The 19,485-nt window shown below is 35.6% G+C and overlaps 1 protein-coding gene across 1 annotated transcript in view; it reads left to right on the forward strand.

Moving 5' to 3' along the window:
* Window positions 1-19,485, forward strand: part of LOC118977513 (desmoglein-1-like) — a 40,192-nt gene that overhangs the window by 3,436 nt on the left and 17,271 nt on the right. The window contains exons 2-10 of the mRNA XM_037032458.1: window positions 5,798-5,833; window positions 6,098-6,229; window positions 7,433-7,588; window positions 9,200-9,344; window positions 10,037-10,203; window positions 12,130-12,264; window positions 12,566-12,751; window positions 14,867-15,126; window positions 16,406-16,545. Of these exons, the coding sequence (XP_036888353.1) occupies window positions 5,798-5,833; window positions 6,098-6,229; window positions 7,433-7,588; window positions 9,200-9,344; window positions 10,037-10,203; window positions 12,130-12,264; window positions 12,566-12,751; window positions 14,867-15,126; window positions 16,406-16,545 (1,357 nt within the window). The remainder of the gene's footprint in view (window positions 1-5,797; window positions 5,834-6,097; window positions 6,230-7,432; window positions 7,589-9,199; window positions 9,345-10,036; window positions 10,204-12,129; window positions 12,265-12,565; window positions 12,752-14,866; window positions 15,127-16,405; window positions 16,546-19,485) is intronic.

Below are 19,485 nucleotides of genomic sequence, written 5' to 3' on the forward strand. Positions count from 1 at the left end.
GCTCTTAACTGCAGATTTCATGGCACAGTTAAGACCAGCATTTTCTAAAAATTTCATGAAAATGAACAATATACATTTATCATTATTTAATTGGTTTCCATTGCCACTGAGTAAAACACTTTGTTATGCCTGAACTAGGCTTTAGAACAACCCAAAGCACTAAAAATTGCTGCCTTGATAGATCTGAAGACTTGGCCCCAAAGGGACAAGACACACCTATTTAACAAGGCTCATGTACCCAGAAAAACAACACTCTTGTCTATACCCAGAGCACTGGACTTCTGCTAACTCTTCACCATGCAGTCATTTTTCAAGGAAATTGTTGCTGAACGCTCCCATGTCCCAACAGTTATCGCCCAATGTGCAAGCAGGAGGCGTGCTTGGCAATGCAATGAGACTCACTTTGTTCCCACCAGGGAGGGAGCACCCATACAGAGTGCTGGGTCATCCACTCTTGCTGACAATGTTTGGAGTGCAATTTCTTTTAACAGACTTGGGTGGGTTAAAATCATTTGAATGCTGTTGACTGCTGATCGTGCCCTACACTGGTCTGTGAGAATAGAGCTCAGTCCTTTGCACTTGTCCAATGAAAAACCACATCTCCACAAATTAATGGCTGCCTGTTGCTCATAAAACTACTTGACTCTAAGTTATTTGAGAGCAGGTTCTGTCTGATTTGCATTTGTACCTTTCAGAGCACATTGCACCAATGCAAGATTACTCAGTAGGTACCTAATCACACAACACAGAGGCATCAGAAGGGAATTTTTGTAGAGTTTATATTTTCCTTCCCCTACACACTCTAAAAATTGTCAAGGTATTAAACAGGGAAGTAATCGTGTTGAGTTTCCCTAACACTTATTTTTCTGATATAGTATTACACTAACTTTACGTTTTATCTAAGGCTTACCACAATATTTTTAACTTAAGCCAGTTAAAGGTTTTATTACAGCCTTGGATCTACATATATACATCAATATATAATTGTCAAATAAATAAACCAATGAACAAATAAGAGAAGTCAACCTATCAAAGTAAACTGCAGACTGCTAGCTTTTGTGCAAGTTATAAAGAGGAAATACAAAAGAGGTTCTTTAAGAGAAGCAATTTTTTATATTTAGCCTTGTCTCAAGTTCATTTTGTGATGTCTATAATACTTAAATATGTTAGAAAGGGATACTTAACAAAAAAAGACAAGTAACTGGAAGACCACGTCACAATTATTAAATGCAAGAGGTTTTCCTTATAAAAACTATAAATTACTACTTTCAAGGCCATTATTGTCACAGTAAAGAAATGTAAAAATATTAAAAGAAAAGAACTAAAAATGATATAATTATTGATTCATTGAAATTAGCATTCAATCCTGTATCCTGTGGTTGTTGGGTTTTGCTTTTAGAAATGTATGTATGTGGATTGGCTTCTAAAATATAGATGATGGCAATTGTCATTGTTTATTCACTTCAAGTGATTATTCAGTGCTATCCAAATTTTAGCACTACAAGAGGTTTTTAGTCTTATATACAGAAGAGGACAGAGTACTTAACCCAATGCCCATATCCAGGGAGCAAGAGATTGAGAAGTACTCAATGCACTTGACTACTCTCGTATTTATCTCTAAGTAAATCTCCTTGACAGCATCCAGAGTGTATTCCCAAATTATTTTGGAATCAATATTGCTCTGCTAAATACCAGAAAACAATTTTATCCTTACCCAAGTTCTGGATCATGCAGTGTGATGACCTTTAATTTCCCTGTCCTAATCAATTGATTTTAATCTCCATCCTTTCACTCTTCCTTACCTTCTGTCTTCAAAGCCCTTTCTCTCTGCTGCTTCCCTCCTGCTCATCACATACCTCCAGCAAGTACTTTCTCAACCTCTCCTGTTTCCAATCAAAATCTCCTTTTCTCCTCTTTCTCTGCCCTCAAAATCCATATTCCCTTCTCCCCAAATATCTCCTTGTACTGCTTCATCTGATTCTGTTTTCTTATATCAACAAATTTCAAAAAAAGTGGTATCTTTATGTCCTCTTCTCCTCCATCTTGTTCCCCACTCCTTGTCAGTCAGGAAGGAAGGCCCCATTCCATCCAATGAAAGCGTTCTCCTGAAGGTCACAGAAAAGCTCAGTTTCTCAGGATTCACCCTGTTCAACTTGTGTCTATCATCTGACACTTGTTTACCATCTGTCTGTCTTATGATTCTCCTTCCTTTGACATTCTCCACCCATGACATTGCATTATATTTTCCTCCTATTTCTTTGGCCACTTCTTCTCTCTCTTTTGTTTTTTCTTGTTTATTGTCATGGTTCCCAGTTATATAAATGCAGGAATTCCCCTGGTTTCATCCTCAGCCATGGGCTATTTCTTTCCTGTGTTCTCTACTTCAGGGATTTCACATTCTCCCATGATTCCAACCATTTAACCTAAGTGGGTGTCCCTCAAATCTGTGTATCAGGTCTAAACACTTGTTCATGGTGCTGACACATACTTCTAATTCCTATACATCTTCACCAGGGATTGCTCTGGTATTCCTAACTAGATGTGTTCTAACCTGCTAAACTGTGCTTCTGCCTGGCTCCTGATCTCCTAGTTTATAACTGCAATGGTTTCAGATTCACCCTCTCAAACCTGTCAATTTCAACCCAGCTCTATCTCCCCAGTCTCATCTCTTTCCCAGTCTCATCTCTGAACCGACATGATGCAGAAATCCAACTGCTGGTTGCCTATAATTACTGCCTCTTCCCACCACTTCCATCATGTTATCAGAGGCTTCATTAAAATTCACAACTTTATCATGTCTTTCTCATCATCAAGAAACTTCACACTGCACATTTGATGTTAGAATTCAAAAAGTAACTGTATGAAATCTAGTCACTGCCTATCATTTTATGAATGAGAAAACTAAAGCTCAGAGAATGTAGGTAGTACATTGGACATTTTCTGAGTCTACCTAATGCTCCTTGAATTTCATTATTTTGCCTTAAGTGTCAAAGAATGACTTTATTTCAGATTTAATTTTACACTCTGCTCAAAAAGCATTATGGATATGTCAGCATAACATATTTTTAAGAAGATCTGGCAGTTTTTTAATTGCTAATCCAATTGAGTTCCCTACCACACAGTGAAACCTACTTGGACTTCTGCCTAAGTTGCCTCTCACAGCAAAAAGAATGACCCAGTTTCATAAAGTGAGAAGGTTAGTGGCCTCTGGCACAGTTCTCCAGAACAAACAGTGGTGCTGACACTTCAGTGTGGTCAGGGAAGTGCAAGAGAGAGGAGAGATGAATATGCAGTCCTGTAGTGATGAAGAACAGGCTTCCAAGCAGACAAATCCCACCTCCAACACCCTCAAATGAGAGCAGTAAGTCTTCATGCCTTCACAGTAGCAAAAGCACACAGGTGAATTAACATCTTTCAACTCTGCACCCAAGCAATACTCTACAATAATATTTCATTTACTTGTCCAAACCTTTTTGTCAATTTTTTCTTCCTCTCCATCCCCCAGTATGACTGTTGCTGTTGTTGTTATTGTGTGTAAGCATTCCTACTCACAAGGATAATATGAGATTAGGTTAAAGTTGGAATTTATTTTTGAATTCTCAAAATTGTAATGTTACTTCTTTGTAGTATATTTTATTTAGTAATTTACATAAATAGGCTATCTTGTTTGTACTTCATTGTAAAACCTACACCTCAAGCATAAATTTAGGCTGAATTGTATTGTATCGCATTTAATCATTAATATTGAAACCTCAATTTCCTCATCTGTAAAATTAAGATAATTATAGTATTGACCATGTGTACTTGTGAAAATTAAATGAATGGATTTCTCTAAACATGTTGTCTAGTACTGAGCTATCATTTGCTGAATTGTAATGGTGATAGTGATCATGATTAACATTAAATATATATCATGAGTATATAACTCCTATAATAAAATATTGTCTGTTTAAATTACTCATATTGACCATAATACCAATTTTATTGAATTATCAATTAAGGCAATTTTTTAAAAACTATGTACTTAGACATTAAAGTTTATTTTAATTTAACGGTGTAATTAAAACTCACTATAAAAGTTATTTAGTATATTTTCAAATCACTACTAGTATTTTTTAAAAGATTTTATTTATTTACTTTTAAAGAGAGGGGAAGGGAGGGAGAAAGAGTGGGTGAGAAACATCAGTGTGTGGTTGCCTCTTGAATACCCCCCACCCCTGGGGACGGACCTAGGGCACAACCCAGGCAGGAGCCCCAGGCCAAAGCCACCCTTTGGTTCGCAAGTCAGCACTCAATCCACTGAGCCACACAAGCCAGGGCAATTTGTAGCCTTTTTAAAGAGCAAATCCTAATTTTTTTGAATCCTCACCTGCAGACATTGTCATAGATTTTAGAGAAAGGGGAAAGGTGGGAAAAAGAGAGGAAGAGAAACATCAGTACAAGAAAGAATAATCAATTGGTTGCCTTTTGTATGCACCCTGAGCAGGGACCCAACCTGACACCTAGGCATGTGTCCTGAGAATTGAACCCATGACCTTTGGTTTGGGAGATGATGCCAAACAATCTGAGCCACACTGGCCAGAGTGCAGTCCATAATTTTATTTTTTTAGTAAAACAGGTAAAGCCTGTTTACAATAATAGTTTATACTTCGCAATTCTAAAAATAATTCAGGTAGATGTTAAAAATGTCTTATTCAGGGAGAAAGAAAAACTAAAGACTCACACCGTATTAATTCTAAGTGTATTTTAAACTTAATAAATGCAAACTAGCCTTCAAATCCACACCTAATTCTTGGATAGATGTTTTACAATGTCTTAAGTGCACTGACATATTAAACTTAATACACAAGTGTTTGTGTTTTTGAAAAATGACTGGTTTTTAGAGAAAAATAAGTTAAATTACTCTGATTAACACTATAAATGATATATAAAAGTCAAGACCAGAGCTGAGCTAAAAGCAGTGAGAGCTGTGCTTGACCAGCTCACTTATTTAATGCAAGAGACACAACTAACGGAAGTTGCTTACCCAGCAATTAGTCCCTGCTCTCTGAAATGTCTTCTCCTTGCTTTGGAAGGAATCATTTACATAATCAACTTTCTTTAGTGTGAACACTGAAATATCAAATGTGAGCTCATTTATACACAGAGAAAATTATTTGTTTTTATTTTAGAACTTTATATTCTCCTATGTCAAGGCAAGTAAAAAATTATCATAAGATTTTTAAGAATGTTAGAAAATAATTCACTTACAATTGGAATGTGAAGAAGCAAATATTTTGAAGCTTTCTGGATATTCTCTGCTTCATATTTTTCTTCATCCCACAATATATTTTTCTACTTCCTTCTGAGTCTACTCAGGGGCTAAAGGTGCAATCAAAAGTTTGAGTATTATAAGTTATTGTTGAACATTGCTAAATATCTCCAGCTCTTCAGGCACAGGATTTACTAAGAGAACACAATTTTCCAACCCTCATTCCCACTGGTTTCTAGCTTATATTACCCTCACTCACACAACTACGAGTATTTGCATAATGAGTATTTGCATTTGCTAAAGATGAAAAGAAGTTTAAAAAATATAGTGAGAAAAAAAGAAGAGTAAAATTGAAAAGTAAAAATTAAAAGAAAAGCAATTGTTAGCATCATTATCGGACCTGAGAGATATACCAGGTCCACCCGCTATCTAGACTGAGAGAGTAATTTTAATGACTCAGATTGCTTGATTTTTTAGTGATTTGTTCATGTAAATTAAAAGTATTCATTTAAAAATTAAATATGGTGTTTATCATATTTTTTATAGGTGGTGGTGGAAGTTAACAGTGAATTTCAAATCCAGGTAATGTATGGAAAATTTACTTTTTCAATTTAAAAATGAGAAAAATGGTTCAAAAGTAACAACATATCCCAGCCCCCTCCAAAAAAATTCATCCTTATAAGTAAAGTTAATGTTATGCTGAAATTAGTAGAATTTCGAAATTACCAATCTTACCAAGTAAGCATCCTTTCTGGCATTGAAATTACCCCTCCTACCAATTCTTTGCTGGAATGTGAATTATGAATAGAAGCTAATAGGTACCATTATTTACCCTGCCCATTCAAGGTTAGGGATTATAACACCAAAAATGGCACCATCAAGTGGCATTCAATCAGAAGGCAAAAGCGTGAATGGATCAAGTTTGCTGCAGCCTGTCGTGAAGGAGAAGACAACTCAAAGAGGAACCCGATAGCCAAGGTCAGTCTCAACTCCAAAACATAAAGTCAAAAATCAAAATGGATGAAGTTAAAATTTCAAAACAACCTGTCTTTTAAATATTTTATGAACGTATCTCACTGAGAAGTTAGGAGATAAAACAGAACAATACTCATTCAGGTTATGAAAACTGAAGCCATTAGAAGGATAAATTAAGATTTTTAGTTACTCTTATAGACAGTTAAACACTGACTCCTCTTACCAGTGAAATTAGTACACATGATCCTGTGTTACCCTAAACTCTAGATTTTGAAATTATAGTGATGTAAGTAATGAATTTACCACTCAGCACTTTTAGAGGAACTATATCAATGCGTGCTCTTTCTGCCTCATAGTCTATTAGAATTAAATTCTACTTTTGGTTTGTTTAAGAACATTCAAAATATACCCTCTTTTGTAATTATTTTTCTTTCATTTTTCTTTGTATGCCTTTGTACACATGCATGCACACTCAGAAACACATCCCCACACACTGATTCAGTTCTATACAAATATATATATATATATATATATATATATATACATTGATACACATTTAAACATAACACTTTCACATAGATACAACCAAGAGACACACTCATACAATAATTTGTTTCAAAAAACCATCCTGGTTTCTATAACCATTTATATAAAGTGGTCTCCTTACTTTCCTGCTAAAACATTCTCCCCATTTTCAGAATTAAGAGCTTCTACACACAAATATCTTTTCTTACCTACGTAAATCCACCTCAGTCTTCTAAAACACTTAAAAAATGTTTTTGAATTGCAAGATCAAAGTTAATCTATTAACAACTGGTCTACTCCGTAAGATGACAAGGAGTTCCCTAGCCTAGACCTGGTGCTAGCATAGAGCCTGAAAATGATACGATCACATTGTAAATGATGAGGGAATGAATGAATACATAAATAATTTAATCAATTAGATGTGGTAGGGTGATATTTTACTTTTTTATTTTCTGATAGAAATACATTGGATTTCTTCTATTACATTAACAGTTACCACTGAAAATACTAGAGCTATAACCACACCTCTTATCTAGTAAAATAATTCTATACCCTCAGAATTTCCCCCAAAATAACAGGCATAGAACACTCAACACCTCTCAAAAAAGACAGCAATTACGTATCAAATGTAACAGACTTATTTCGCATCCTGTAATATTTTCAAATGTGCTCTTTCTGCAGATTCATTCAGATTGTGCGGCCAACCAGCAAGTTACATACCACATCTCTGGGGTAGGAATTGATCAACCACCTTATGGAATCTTCGTGGTTAATCCGAAGACTGGCGAAATTAACATAACATCTATAGTTGATCGAGAAGTCACTCCATTTTTCATTGTAAGTGGATGCAGTGTCAATATACAAGCATATGTTCAGGCCTAAATTACTTTGGGATTATCTCAAGCTCAGCTCATGCTTCCCTTCCTTTCAAGAGTGTCAGCGTAGGTGTTTTTGGTTGTCTCTTAGTTCTTGAGCAGCTGTGGCCCAGAGACACACAGAGAAGGCTGAGAGGCAGGTGAGGGTTTTGCTTAAGTGCCTTAGCCAAAATGCTAACCTGAGGTCTGGCCCCAGTGGCAGGCTAGAGCGTTTGTGTGGAAGGGCAAGTCCTCAACCTCTCCTTCTTTTTCTTTAATCCAGTTGAGAATTGGTCTCTGCTAACTCCAATGCCTAGTGATGATTCTATAGTTACTGCAGGAGCCTTCTCTGAGTGAAGTCACTTTAGTATAAAATGTATGTTGCCCAAGCTCACCTGAGCACAGGATGTGCCTTGGAAAGACTTGGTTCCTCTTTAACAGAATCTTACTCTATTCCTTACAGTAGCTGTGACACAGTTTAAGTGCTTACTCTTCCAACCCTTAACTTCATTCCTATTTTAAGCAGCTGACATTGTGCCAAATTCATTAAAAAATCTGAGTTTCTCTGCCACAAACTCCTACAATTAATTCACTCCATCTGCTCAGAAATGTTCTATGTTAAATCCAAAAGCAAGATGAATTTTCTATGTTTTTTAATGTATGCTGAGAGTTTCTATTGTCCCATAATTACCTGGTATTCGGGAACCTTATTCTATCAACTTCGTCTTTTCATGTTTCTTCTGCCTGCTCTGTAGGTTGCTTCTACATTGGTCTACACTTGTTAATACTTAAAATTAAAAATAAAGAAATAAAGAAAACATTTTATTCATCTTATAATTTCTTCTATTAAAACCTTGTCAATCCATCCCCAAAAGTACCTGCAAAAATATCTTTGCTGCTTTCACTCATACTGCTTGTCTGTATTCTCAAGACAATTTTCATTCTTTAGTCTTCTACTCCAAATTAGTATTCCTGCCTCATTTTCCATGGTGTTGTCCTACAAACTCTCTTCTTCAGCATGCAGCCTATTAGATCTTGTTAAAGCACAGTGCATTTTGTATGAAATATACCAAATAGGTAAAACAATATACATTATATTATACTCCTGTATACACCTAATAATAACGACAATACAAACACCCATATACAACCTACAACCTACTGAAGACTGCTGTTTTTTTGAAGCCCCCATGTGACGCTCCTTCACCACAGCCTCGACCCCAATAGTCCCCATTCCTAATTTCAAACACTGAGTTTTCATTACTTTGCTACTTCCTCACATGAATCCCTTTGCCTGGAACACCAAGCTAATTACCAGCTCCACCTATAGAAATTCTCCTTCAAGCTCTACCTCAATGATTACATCCTCCTGTGATATCATAATGTTTTTGTTTTCCTTTTGTAACTGATCATGCTACCTTTTCTTAAATGGGATTTTTTTCACTTTTACCTCCACTTACTGATCTTAAGTACTGATTGGGCTTACACTCCAGTAGGAAGTAAAGTCCTATTTTTCTTTTAGTTATACAGTTCCTAAACAAAGTAAAAGTGTAATATTTTTGAATTATATAATTATTCTCCTTTTATTTTCCAGATCTACTGCCGGGCTGTAAATGCTCAAGGCCAAGATTTAGAAAAGATTCTTGAGCTCAGAGTTAGGGTCTTGGATATAAATGACAACCCTCCCGTGTTTTCTATGTCTGCTTTTCTAGGACAAATAGAAGAGAACTCTAATGCAAGTAAGTAATCAACTTTATTAAGTGAATAAGCACATATTGGCTTCTAGCTAAGTCTTCATCAAAACAGCCTATAGAATTAATAGTAAAGATGAGAGATAGGATAGAGTATGTAGTTAAACATGCTCCTCTTTAAACCTTCCAGTTACCTGGCACTAAACTATGGGCCATACAAAACAGAACAATGATATGTATTTACTGAGTATAGATTATTCAGTAGGAAGTGTATATGATTTTCTCTTGTTAAGCTGTTTAATTCTTTCATGAACTCAAAGAGGATAGTACTACTGTCATCCCCCTTTACAGATGTGGACTGAGGCCAAGGTCATATATCAAGAAAGGGCTATACAGCTGAGACACCATTGGGCTGGTCTTACTATTATTTTGTTTTACCATAGCTACCTAAAAAGAAAAGCATTATATTAGAATAAGAAATGGAGAGGCAAAATAAAACATTTCTCTGTTTTCTAACTATCAGTAATATCTGATAGTTCTTGGTAAAAGGTGATGTTTTGTCAATGCAAAGGTATGGAGAGGAGCTGATATATGACTATGTTAGAGAAGGAGAAAGAAAAAATGGTAGAGTTCACATCATATGAACCAACTAACCCTAACACCTTGTTGAAAAAGTCATATACTGTATTATAACAAAAATGCAAACCGTCCAACCACAATCAATTTTCCTCATATTCTAGATACACTGGTGATGAGACTCAATGCCACTGATGCGGATGAACCCAATAATCTGAACTCGAAAATAGCCTTCAAGATCATAAGCCAGGAACCTTCTGACTCACCCATGTTTATTATCAACAGATACACTGGAGAAATTCGAACAATGAATAGTTTTCTAGACAGAGAGGTAATTACTTTTTTTTAAATGAGTGGTTAGTTCATGTGAATTGATTCTAAAAGCAAGAGTACCTAAGAAAGAAAAAAGAAAACTATACTTTTAAGTTTTATATGTATAATCTTTCACACAATGGCAATGACATAAAAGTCTCTTTCAAATGAAGATATGGGGATGCCTCACATACATTTTATACCAACATTTATTTAATTTAATTTCACTTAAGATTTGCCTCAAATTAAAAAAACTGTACTCTGAGAGTACACAAAATATGTTTTCAGTAGTTTGCTATTTTATCTCCCACCTTGGAGTGTCACAATGCATGAACATGGCTGATGCTCCAAGAATTTTTATAGGCTCAGCACCTTCGTCTTTCGCTTAACTGAACACAGTGTATGTTAAGTTCCTCTGACAATGAGAAAATCTTTTACTTCCTGTGTTGCACCTACTGACAGCCCACTGACTTCTTTGGGAAATGAATCACAAAAACAGAATGATGGTTAAAAATTAAGTAACATCCAGATCAGTGTTTTCATTTATCAATAAGAAAACAATTAGTCTTTGTTGTCAGATTATAATCAGCATTACATGTTTTCTATCATACCCTGTAGTCTCAAACTTAATGTAAAAATATCAACTTTCCATTATTTTTAATGTGAATAGAATATGGCTGACCTGTGTATGTTGTAGAGGTATGAATGAGGAAGTTTTATTTTCTAATTAATACTCTTATTAAGTTAATTTTAATCAATACAGTTATTTATTTTTTAAAGATTTTATTTATTTACTTTTAGAGAGAGGGAAGGAAGGGAGGGAGAGAGAGAGAGAGAGAAACAGCAATGTGCCAGAGATACACTGATCACTTGCCTCTCACATGCCCCCTACCCGGGACCTGGCCCGCAACTCAGGCTTGTGCCTTGACTGGGAATCAAACCGGCAAGTCTGCAGCTCGAAAGCGTTCACTCAATCCACTGAGCCACAGCAGCCAGGGCTCAATATAGTTATTTAAAAATGACAGTCTCCTGTTAACGATCTAAAAGTTTAGGATAAATCAGATTATATTTACAGTTCTTAATGATCTAAACGCCATCAGTTTCTAGGTTACCTATATTTCCTCTTGTAGTTATTTAAACACTACAATTAGAAGAAATTGACTAATTAGCTCTTTCTCAAACTTTCTTAAAGAACCCAATGAAAATTCTTTAATATCGAAAGAGTTTTTGTGGTGAAGAGCTACGAGAGGGAAGGAACTCTGCATGTCCTGGGATGCCACCAGCACAGATATTCTACCCCGGGGTCCAAGCAGAGATCTCAAGATGTCTCTAACTATGAATCCTCTAAGATTACATCACATTACATCTCATTACAAACGAGAATGCAGTTGTGCATGCTTCTTGAAGCACAGTCATAGCCCTTCTAAAAATTTACTAGCTTTACTAGCTTCTAAAAACTTAAGCACCATTTAGTAGAATCAAAAAGACAGATCATCAATTATTCCACTGCCACAACCTGCCACCACCTCCCCCCAAAGTGCAAACCATTTTTATCTCTTTATTTTTTTCTACAGTAAGGGCCTCTTGTCAAAGGTATGGAATTCTTAAGCCAAAAATCTTGATAAACCATAATCTTTCTCCTCCTGATCATCTTGACCCACTTTACTCTTTATAAACATTTTCAAATCTGAGCATAGAATAAAGAATGAGGAATTTAAGAAATTTTGCTTTTTAAAAATGAGGCTGGATAAATATTTTGGAAACTAGAAGTGGCAACTTTCAAGTTGATTCATGTGAGGTTTGTGACTTGTCAACAATCTGTGTTACCCTTATCACCACCATTGATTTAAGTAATTGTTGAGCCAACATTTTAAAAGAACTTTGCATGAGACAGAATCAGGACCGTCTGAATCAACTGTGCCGTGGTTTGTGGTGTGTGTTTCAGCAATACGGCCAATATTCTCTTGCTGTGAGAGGCTCAGACCGAGACGGTGGGGCAGATGGCATGTCAGCAGAGTGTGAATGCAGCATTAAAATCCTCGATGTCAACGACAACATCCCGTACATAGAACTGCCTTCGGTAAGTATTTGTCTTTGAAATTAATCATTTTTCACTCAGCACACTCCAACATTTGTTTGAACAATCTTATTCACAGATGTATATGTTATCCTTACTCACATACAACCCAATGTAGACTCGTACTTTGTCCCAGATGTTTATATAAGGCAAAGGGACAAAATATTTGAACAACGAAAAGTCTGACTATAAGTGCAGGTCTTTTTTCTAAATAATGATTAACCATAAACATTTGATATAAGTCTAGCATAGTTCTCTGATTCACATGGCTTGTATTAAGTTTTTTTCTTTCTTCTTGGTTCAGAATCCCATACAAATCGACGAAAATGCTCTGTATCCGGAATTGCTCCAAATTACAGTCATTGACTTGGATGAGGAGTTCTCAGCTAACTGGATGGCAGTAATGTTCTTTATCTCTGGAAATGAGGGAAATTGGTTTGCAATAGAAATGAATGAAAGAACAAATGTGGGAACTTTAAAGGTTGTTAAGGTATGGTATCATTAACCTAAATATATTGTTATCCTTATCTTTTTGCAAATGTTAATTTACAAATAAAATGGTAAGATTTTACAAACTTGAATGTGTGAAAGAAAAAAAATCCTGTTTTAAAATGGCACATGAAATAGAGCTTTTATATACAGAGTATTTTTGCTTCTATAATTTTATGAAAACAGGCACTGAATTCTAACTCATAACACTTATATTTACATGTAATCTACCACTGGTCATATGAATTTTAAGAATTTTTAAACATGTGGTATTTAATGCTTATAACAAAGTATAATCAATCATTAAGGTTTTGTTTTATAATATTTAGAAAAACATTTTAAATCATATCTATCCTTAGTCTTTAAAAAATGTGTCTGTGGCAACATTATGTGACAACTGTTATGCATTAAGAATATTTATCACAGAAATGAAAGTTCTTCACCCCTTCAGTGTCTTTATATGAAATTAAATAGCTGTAACTGTAGAATCACATTCCCGTCTCGTTGTGGCTGCTGACCAAAGTTTCTTATGACATAAATACACTAGAGATTCAGTCCGAGTCCCTAGAGCTCTCCTGTGTCCCTCTCACACTAGTGACGCACCACACTCCCCTGCAGAAGAATTTCCTCTGAGAGATGAGGGGCAATGTCGGACTCCTAGGGAGCTGGTAGGGAAAGTTTCACCCTGTGCTACAAGACCTACCCAGTCTGTGTGGAAATTTGTGGAAGCTGTACATGGACTGTATGTGGTGCGTGCACTATGGATCTTTATAGCAAAATGGAATTCCTTTTCCACTCTTTCCTTCCTGCAGAATAGTCCTCAGAAACAGACTCCTAAGGAATTCTGTCCTCCTAGGAGTGTGTGATCACTTGTTTCTTGTCTTCATAAAGCATCAGCACGTCTACAGCTCATTTAGGGAGGCCATGAGCAGAGGCTTTCGGCTGCTCCTCACAGCATCCCTGCCATAGGTGATGTGCCCACATCACAGATAAACGCACTGGGGTTCAGCGAGAGCACTAACCTGCTCGAGTTCTCAGCACTAGTGAGCGGGAGCGCTGACACTCCAACCCACGTGCCTCTGGCTGTTGAGTCCATTTTCTTTCCACTACACTACCTGGGATTCCATGCTGGGGAGACTGAGTCCTAAACTGTTTCAGAGAAAACTTCAATATTAAAATTAGAAAATTAATTAGAAAATGAATCTTTCCTCACTATCCCTCTCTGTGAAACAGGAATGATTTTGATTTTTCTCCCACATATGTCATCATATATTATTTCCTTTTTATGATGATAAACTATATATAATATGCATTTGTATTTCTGTGTAATATACATGTATACATAATTTTATAGCCATTCTTGGAATTGCAAATTCAGCCAATATTAGAGCAAAGACTAAACATTTTCGCTAAGTGAAGAGTTCAGTTTGGGAATAAATGGTCATCTAAGTTACTCTCTTCCGAAAATTTAGAAAAACATACTTGGCATAATGCATAGTTAGAGGATTTTGAGTAGTGCATACTGATATCATCTTTTATAATGAAAATTATAACTTGATTATTTCATAAGATGAAATATTTTTTCAGAATATGTTGAAAAGTAAAAATTTCTTCTTATTATTATATACTATATTCTAGTACCTGACTTATTGACATAAGTCACATATATATTAAAAGTACATTTTTTCTAACTTGTTCCTTATAGATAAAACCAGTCAAATGGTGGAACCTATAATGTATCCTCCCATAATTTGTGTATATAGAACTACTTTCTGAATAACACAAAGTGATACAAGCTGACATAACTGTCTTTGCACTACAAAATGCAAGGATTGACCGTTTATGTTAAGTTTTTAATTTGGTGGAAAATTAGGACTCATGTCATACGTTGTCAATTTTTGCAACAAAGGATCTAAGACAATTGGATTTTTTCTTGCTATGTATATTTTATGTGTTTGTACTGAATTAGAGATAAAGAAAGAATACACGGTATATGTATCTATATTTAATTTAAAAAGAAGTCTAAAGTTTTCTTTGCCTATTATGAAAGGATTTCTTTCCCTCCTAGAATTTCTTCTCTTCTGATAGTAAAACTATTTCACTCTGTATTTTCTAGCCCCTAGATTATGAAGCTGTGAATAATCTGCAACTTAGCATTGGTGTTAGAAATAAAGCTGAATTTCATCAGTCCATTATGTCCCAATACAAGCTCACAGCGAATGTACTCTCAGTGGCTGTGTTAAATGTAATTGAAGGCCCAGTGTTCCGTCCAGGTTCAAAAACATTTGCAGTAAATAGTACGATGGGACAAAATCATAGAGTGGGAGATTTTATAGCTACTGATCTGGATACTGGTGGCCCTTCAACAACTGTAAGGTAAGACTGACATTTTCAACTAATTTTCCTCATATTGAATTAAGTACATATGTTCTTTTTAGAAATGTTAAGTATGAATTAAAATATTTTGCATTATTTTGAAACCATCGTTTAATAATAAAAAGTACCAACTACTGAATTATTACTTAGAGTGTTTAAAAACATATAAAAATTGGTGCAACATGTAAGATGTAAAAGTGTGAAGCTATACATTGCGGCAATGTTATATCTTTAGAGTTTGACACACCTGTGTTTATACATTTCATTGATCAATTAGTTGATCACCACATATCGAGGTTATTTTCCCTGGCAGTTTGCGTGGACTGGTTTTCCCATTGCCTATTTGCCCAGATTGAGATCCATTAGATTTAGTTACTCTCTTTGCTTTAATCAGCACCTACTTGGTATTGGCCTTTGATGACTTTGGTATGAAAAATGAGGTAGATTAAGGGAAAGTCAGGTGATGTAATTTTTTAACTTTGCATATCCAAATATTTCTACTTGGTCATAAAAATCTGTGTGGCTGCGTGCACATATGTTTTACACAAGTGCTTGTGATCAAGCATCACAGCGGGGGAAAGGCCTCACTAGTGAGTTCTGAAAGGTCTTTGTCTGTGCTCTTCTCACACCACATGAGCACTTCTGTTAGGGCTCTCACCACACTGTACCCCCGCTGCTGATAAAGTCCTCCCACCCTGCAGACCTGAGTTCACTGAGGGCAGGTCACCCCCCAACCCCCACCCCTGGGTCCTCTTAAAGTTCTCTTCCCTGAGTTTGGCACAACCCCTGAGACAGAGTTACTAACCAGTATTTCTTTAACAAATGTAAATGAGGGGAAAAGACATGGAAGTGGAAGATCAGGAGGAGAGAAAAGAGAATAGAGAATAGGACAGGAGCACAAGGAAAGGACATGCATAGTTCAGAATTCAAAAAAAGTTCTGTGAAGTCATTGTGTATATGGAGACGGGGAGTGGAAATAGGGAGCCCGAGCTAATGATGAAGTAACTTCTGTGGTAAGAGAACACTTTGGAATTATTAATAGCTCAGGAAGTCCTAGGATCAGGGTCTTCCAGGATAGCACTGATGGTACCGAAGTCAAATGAAATGAGACTGCAAGTGTCAAAGGGAAATTCCGACATCCAAGTTTAATAACTGAAAACTACATACAGGGATCATGACTGCTGACCCACTGTCCAGAAACATATGTTTTATAAATAAAATCTCTCTCTCTCCTGTTAGAGAGTTGACATTAATTAGTACTGTTAAATTTCAAATACAGATATGTAATGGGAAATAATCCAGCCAATCTGCTTGCTGTTGATTCAAAGACGGGAGTAATTACTTTGAGAAATAAAATTACCCGGGAGCAATATAAGATGCTTAATAAGAAATATGAAGGAACAATTCTGTCTATAGATGGTAAGAGATAAATTTATTTTTTTCTTTCTAAGAAGTTTTTATATATATGTATATACTCAGAAATTAAAATTTTGATCACTGTATTTGGAAGTAATGCTTTTTCTTACAAAACTTATTATACTGGGTGTTATAAAATCAAAGTTTTATTGATATGAAAGGCAGTACAATTTAGTGGATAAGACCATGAGCTCTGGAGTAAGACCAGATTGGCATCTTATACCATCACTTACTAGATATGGGGTTTTAGAGAACTTATTTAACTTTTTTATTCCTCAGTCTTCAATATGGATTTAAAGAGTTACTATATATAAAGCGCTTAGACTTTCACAAATGTTAGTTCTCATTAATGTAAATAATTGAGGTTTTTAAATTGTGCGTATTGTAAAATTATTTTCAAATAGACCAGAAGCCAAACTAACTTAACGTTATATAATCTTTAGAAAGTTGATGTAAAACTTTGTGTACAAATTTTGGAGGAAGCATGCTTATATTCCTCTTCAAAGTCCATAAAATTAAATTGGGCTGCTCACTGAAGGAGGGCACTTCCTCAGGGTCATTCTAGTAAGCAGTACTTGCTACTTCGGTTGTTCCTCCCTTCTTCCCCCCTCTCTTTTTCCTCTTTCAGTCATCCTAAAAAGGGGTTGACAATTGCCACTTGCTGTAAGGGTTAACAAACATAAAGTAGCCTTCCTTTTGAGTCATTCAAAAGTTCAGAATTTGTAGCAAATTGTAATGGCTTTTCCACAATCAGTCAAAATAATATAATTTTAAAGCTACAGATTACAAATAGAAACGTGACTCCATCTATCAATACACCTAATTTTGATTCAGTGCTGAAATAGGCTTCAGTAATGCTCGTCCCTCCTTTTCTTACATTGAACATCAAGCTTAATTGGAACATGAGAGGTGAACTGGAGCTTAGCTTACAAAATTGTTAGGCTCACGAGGAGCAGAAAGGATGCCTTTTCTCATCAAAAATTATAACCTTCTGGGGATAAAAATAACACCAACCAATCACATTAGAACCAGCAGAGCTGAGATGAAAGGCATGGGATTTGCTATCATGGAGAGGATTTGTGCTTGTCTAGGTGATGTACTTCCAGGGATGTCTTTATTCATTAACTCTGAGCCTATATATTGAATCCTAACCAGACATCAACCATTGTGTCAGGTTCTAGGATTATACCAGTGGACAAAGGCTGACCACTGAATTCACATGTATATTAATAGGATAGAGATAAAAATGATCATGTCAAACAAAATCATTTTTTAATTTTACCAAATTTTAATAATCTTAGGAAAATCTCTAAATATGAAAGACTAAATATACATAAATATTACCTATAGCATTATCTTCAATAATTAAATCTTGAGAGCAATATCAATAATGGGTAACTGGGTAGATAAACCATCCATCTATTTTATATGAAATTGTATAGACATCAGAAACTATGTTAATGAAATGCTTTTTTATTTTTTTAAAGATTTTATTTATTTTTAGAGAAAGAGAAAAGGAGGGAGAAAAATAGGGAGAGAAACAAAAATGTGTGGTTGCCTTCATGCTCCCCCACTGGGGACCTGGCCTGCAACCCAGGCATGTGCCCTGACTGGGAATTGAACCAGCAACCCTTTGGTTCGCAGACTGGCACTCAAACCACTTAGCCACACCAGTCAGGGCTCAAATGCTTTTTTAAAGATGGAAGAATTCTCGTAATGCAAAGTGAAAAATATAAAATAGAATGAGCCACATGATCTATTAATAAAACTTAAATAATTTGTAAATCATAGGCATAATTAAGGCTGAAAGATAATACATCAGAATGTCAACACAGGTTTTTCTTGGGTAGTGCTACTTTGGGTCTGTTTTTGTCTTTGTTTCTGTTTGCTTCTTTATATAATTTCATGCTTTTCAATTTATATACAGTATCCAACTAGATCCAACTACTTATAATGTAAAGAAATATTCCAATAGTGTTACTAATCATAACCAGTAATGAGGGTGATTGTAATATTTCAAACAGTCATTGAGAGTATATACTATGCACCTGTAAATTGTATAGGCACATAAATAGGCACATAAATATCACTGCTTCTTTTCCCTTGCACTTGGATGAACAATACTTAGCTTTATATGACCTGAGTTTGTACATAGACAGGAGTAGTGCAGTATGTGTATAACTTGAATAATATATCACATTTTCTTTCATAAAAGATATATTACAATGACTTTTACAGCAAGCTTAGCTTCATAAACATGGGTTGCATGATGTTTAAAAGACTTAGGGGTCCAAAATATTAAAAACAATCCACGTGGTTCAAAAGCTTGAAGGTGGGAAAAGGGGAGATGTTGGTCAAAAACTACAACTTCCAGTTACTAGATAAATATGTTCTGCAGATCTAATGCACAGCATTGTGGTGATAAATAGCAAAACTCTACCACGCACTTGAAAGAGAGAATCTCAATATTTTCTCACCACAAAAAAAGAAATGCTAACCTTGTGATATGATAGATATGTTAGCTTATACTGTCGTGGTAATAATCATATTGTAATATATAAGTGTATCAAATTCACATTGCACACCTTAAATTTACATGATGTTACATGTCAATTACAATGCCACAGTAACATAGGGGAAATAGCAAAAAAAGGATACTATGGAACTCATAAAAATGCTTCCATGACAATCACATGTAAATAATTGCAAGTGGGTTGGAGGAAAGGCTAAAGTTCCATCAACATCATCCCTACACTGCAGCAAGAATTACTAGGACCACGGGAGTCTGGCCTGCTAGCACCTGTTGATGAGGAAACTTTCCGACATGGTAGATGCTGCCTTTGGAAATCTCGCCTCTAAGGGAGAAAACAGTCACACCTGAAACTTCATTAATGTGGTTTTTCTATAGTGAGCAACTACTAATCACAAATTTTCAGCTTCAGG

This window comes from Sturnira hondurensis, unplaced genomic scaffold (assembly GCF_014824575.4).
Source record: "Sturnira hondurensis isolate 20B ecotype Veracruz unplaced genomic scaffold, ASM1482457v3 Scaffold0001872, whole genome shotgun sequence".
NCBI lineage: Eukaryota > Metazoa > Chordata > Mammalia > Chiroptera > Phyllostomidae > Sturnira > Sturnira hondurensis.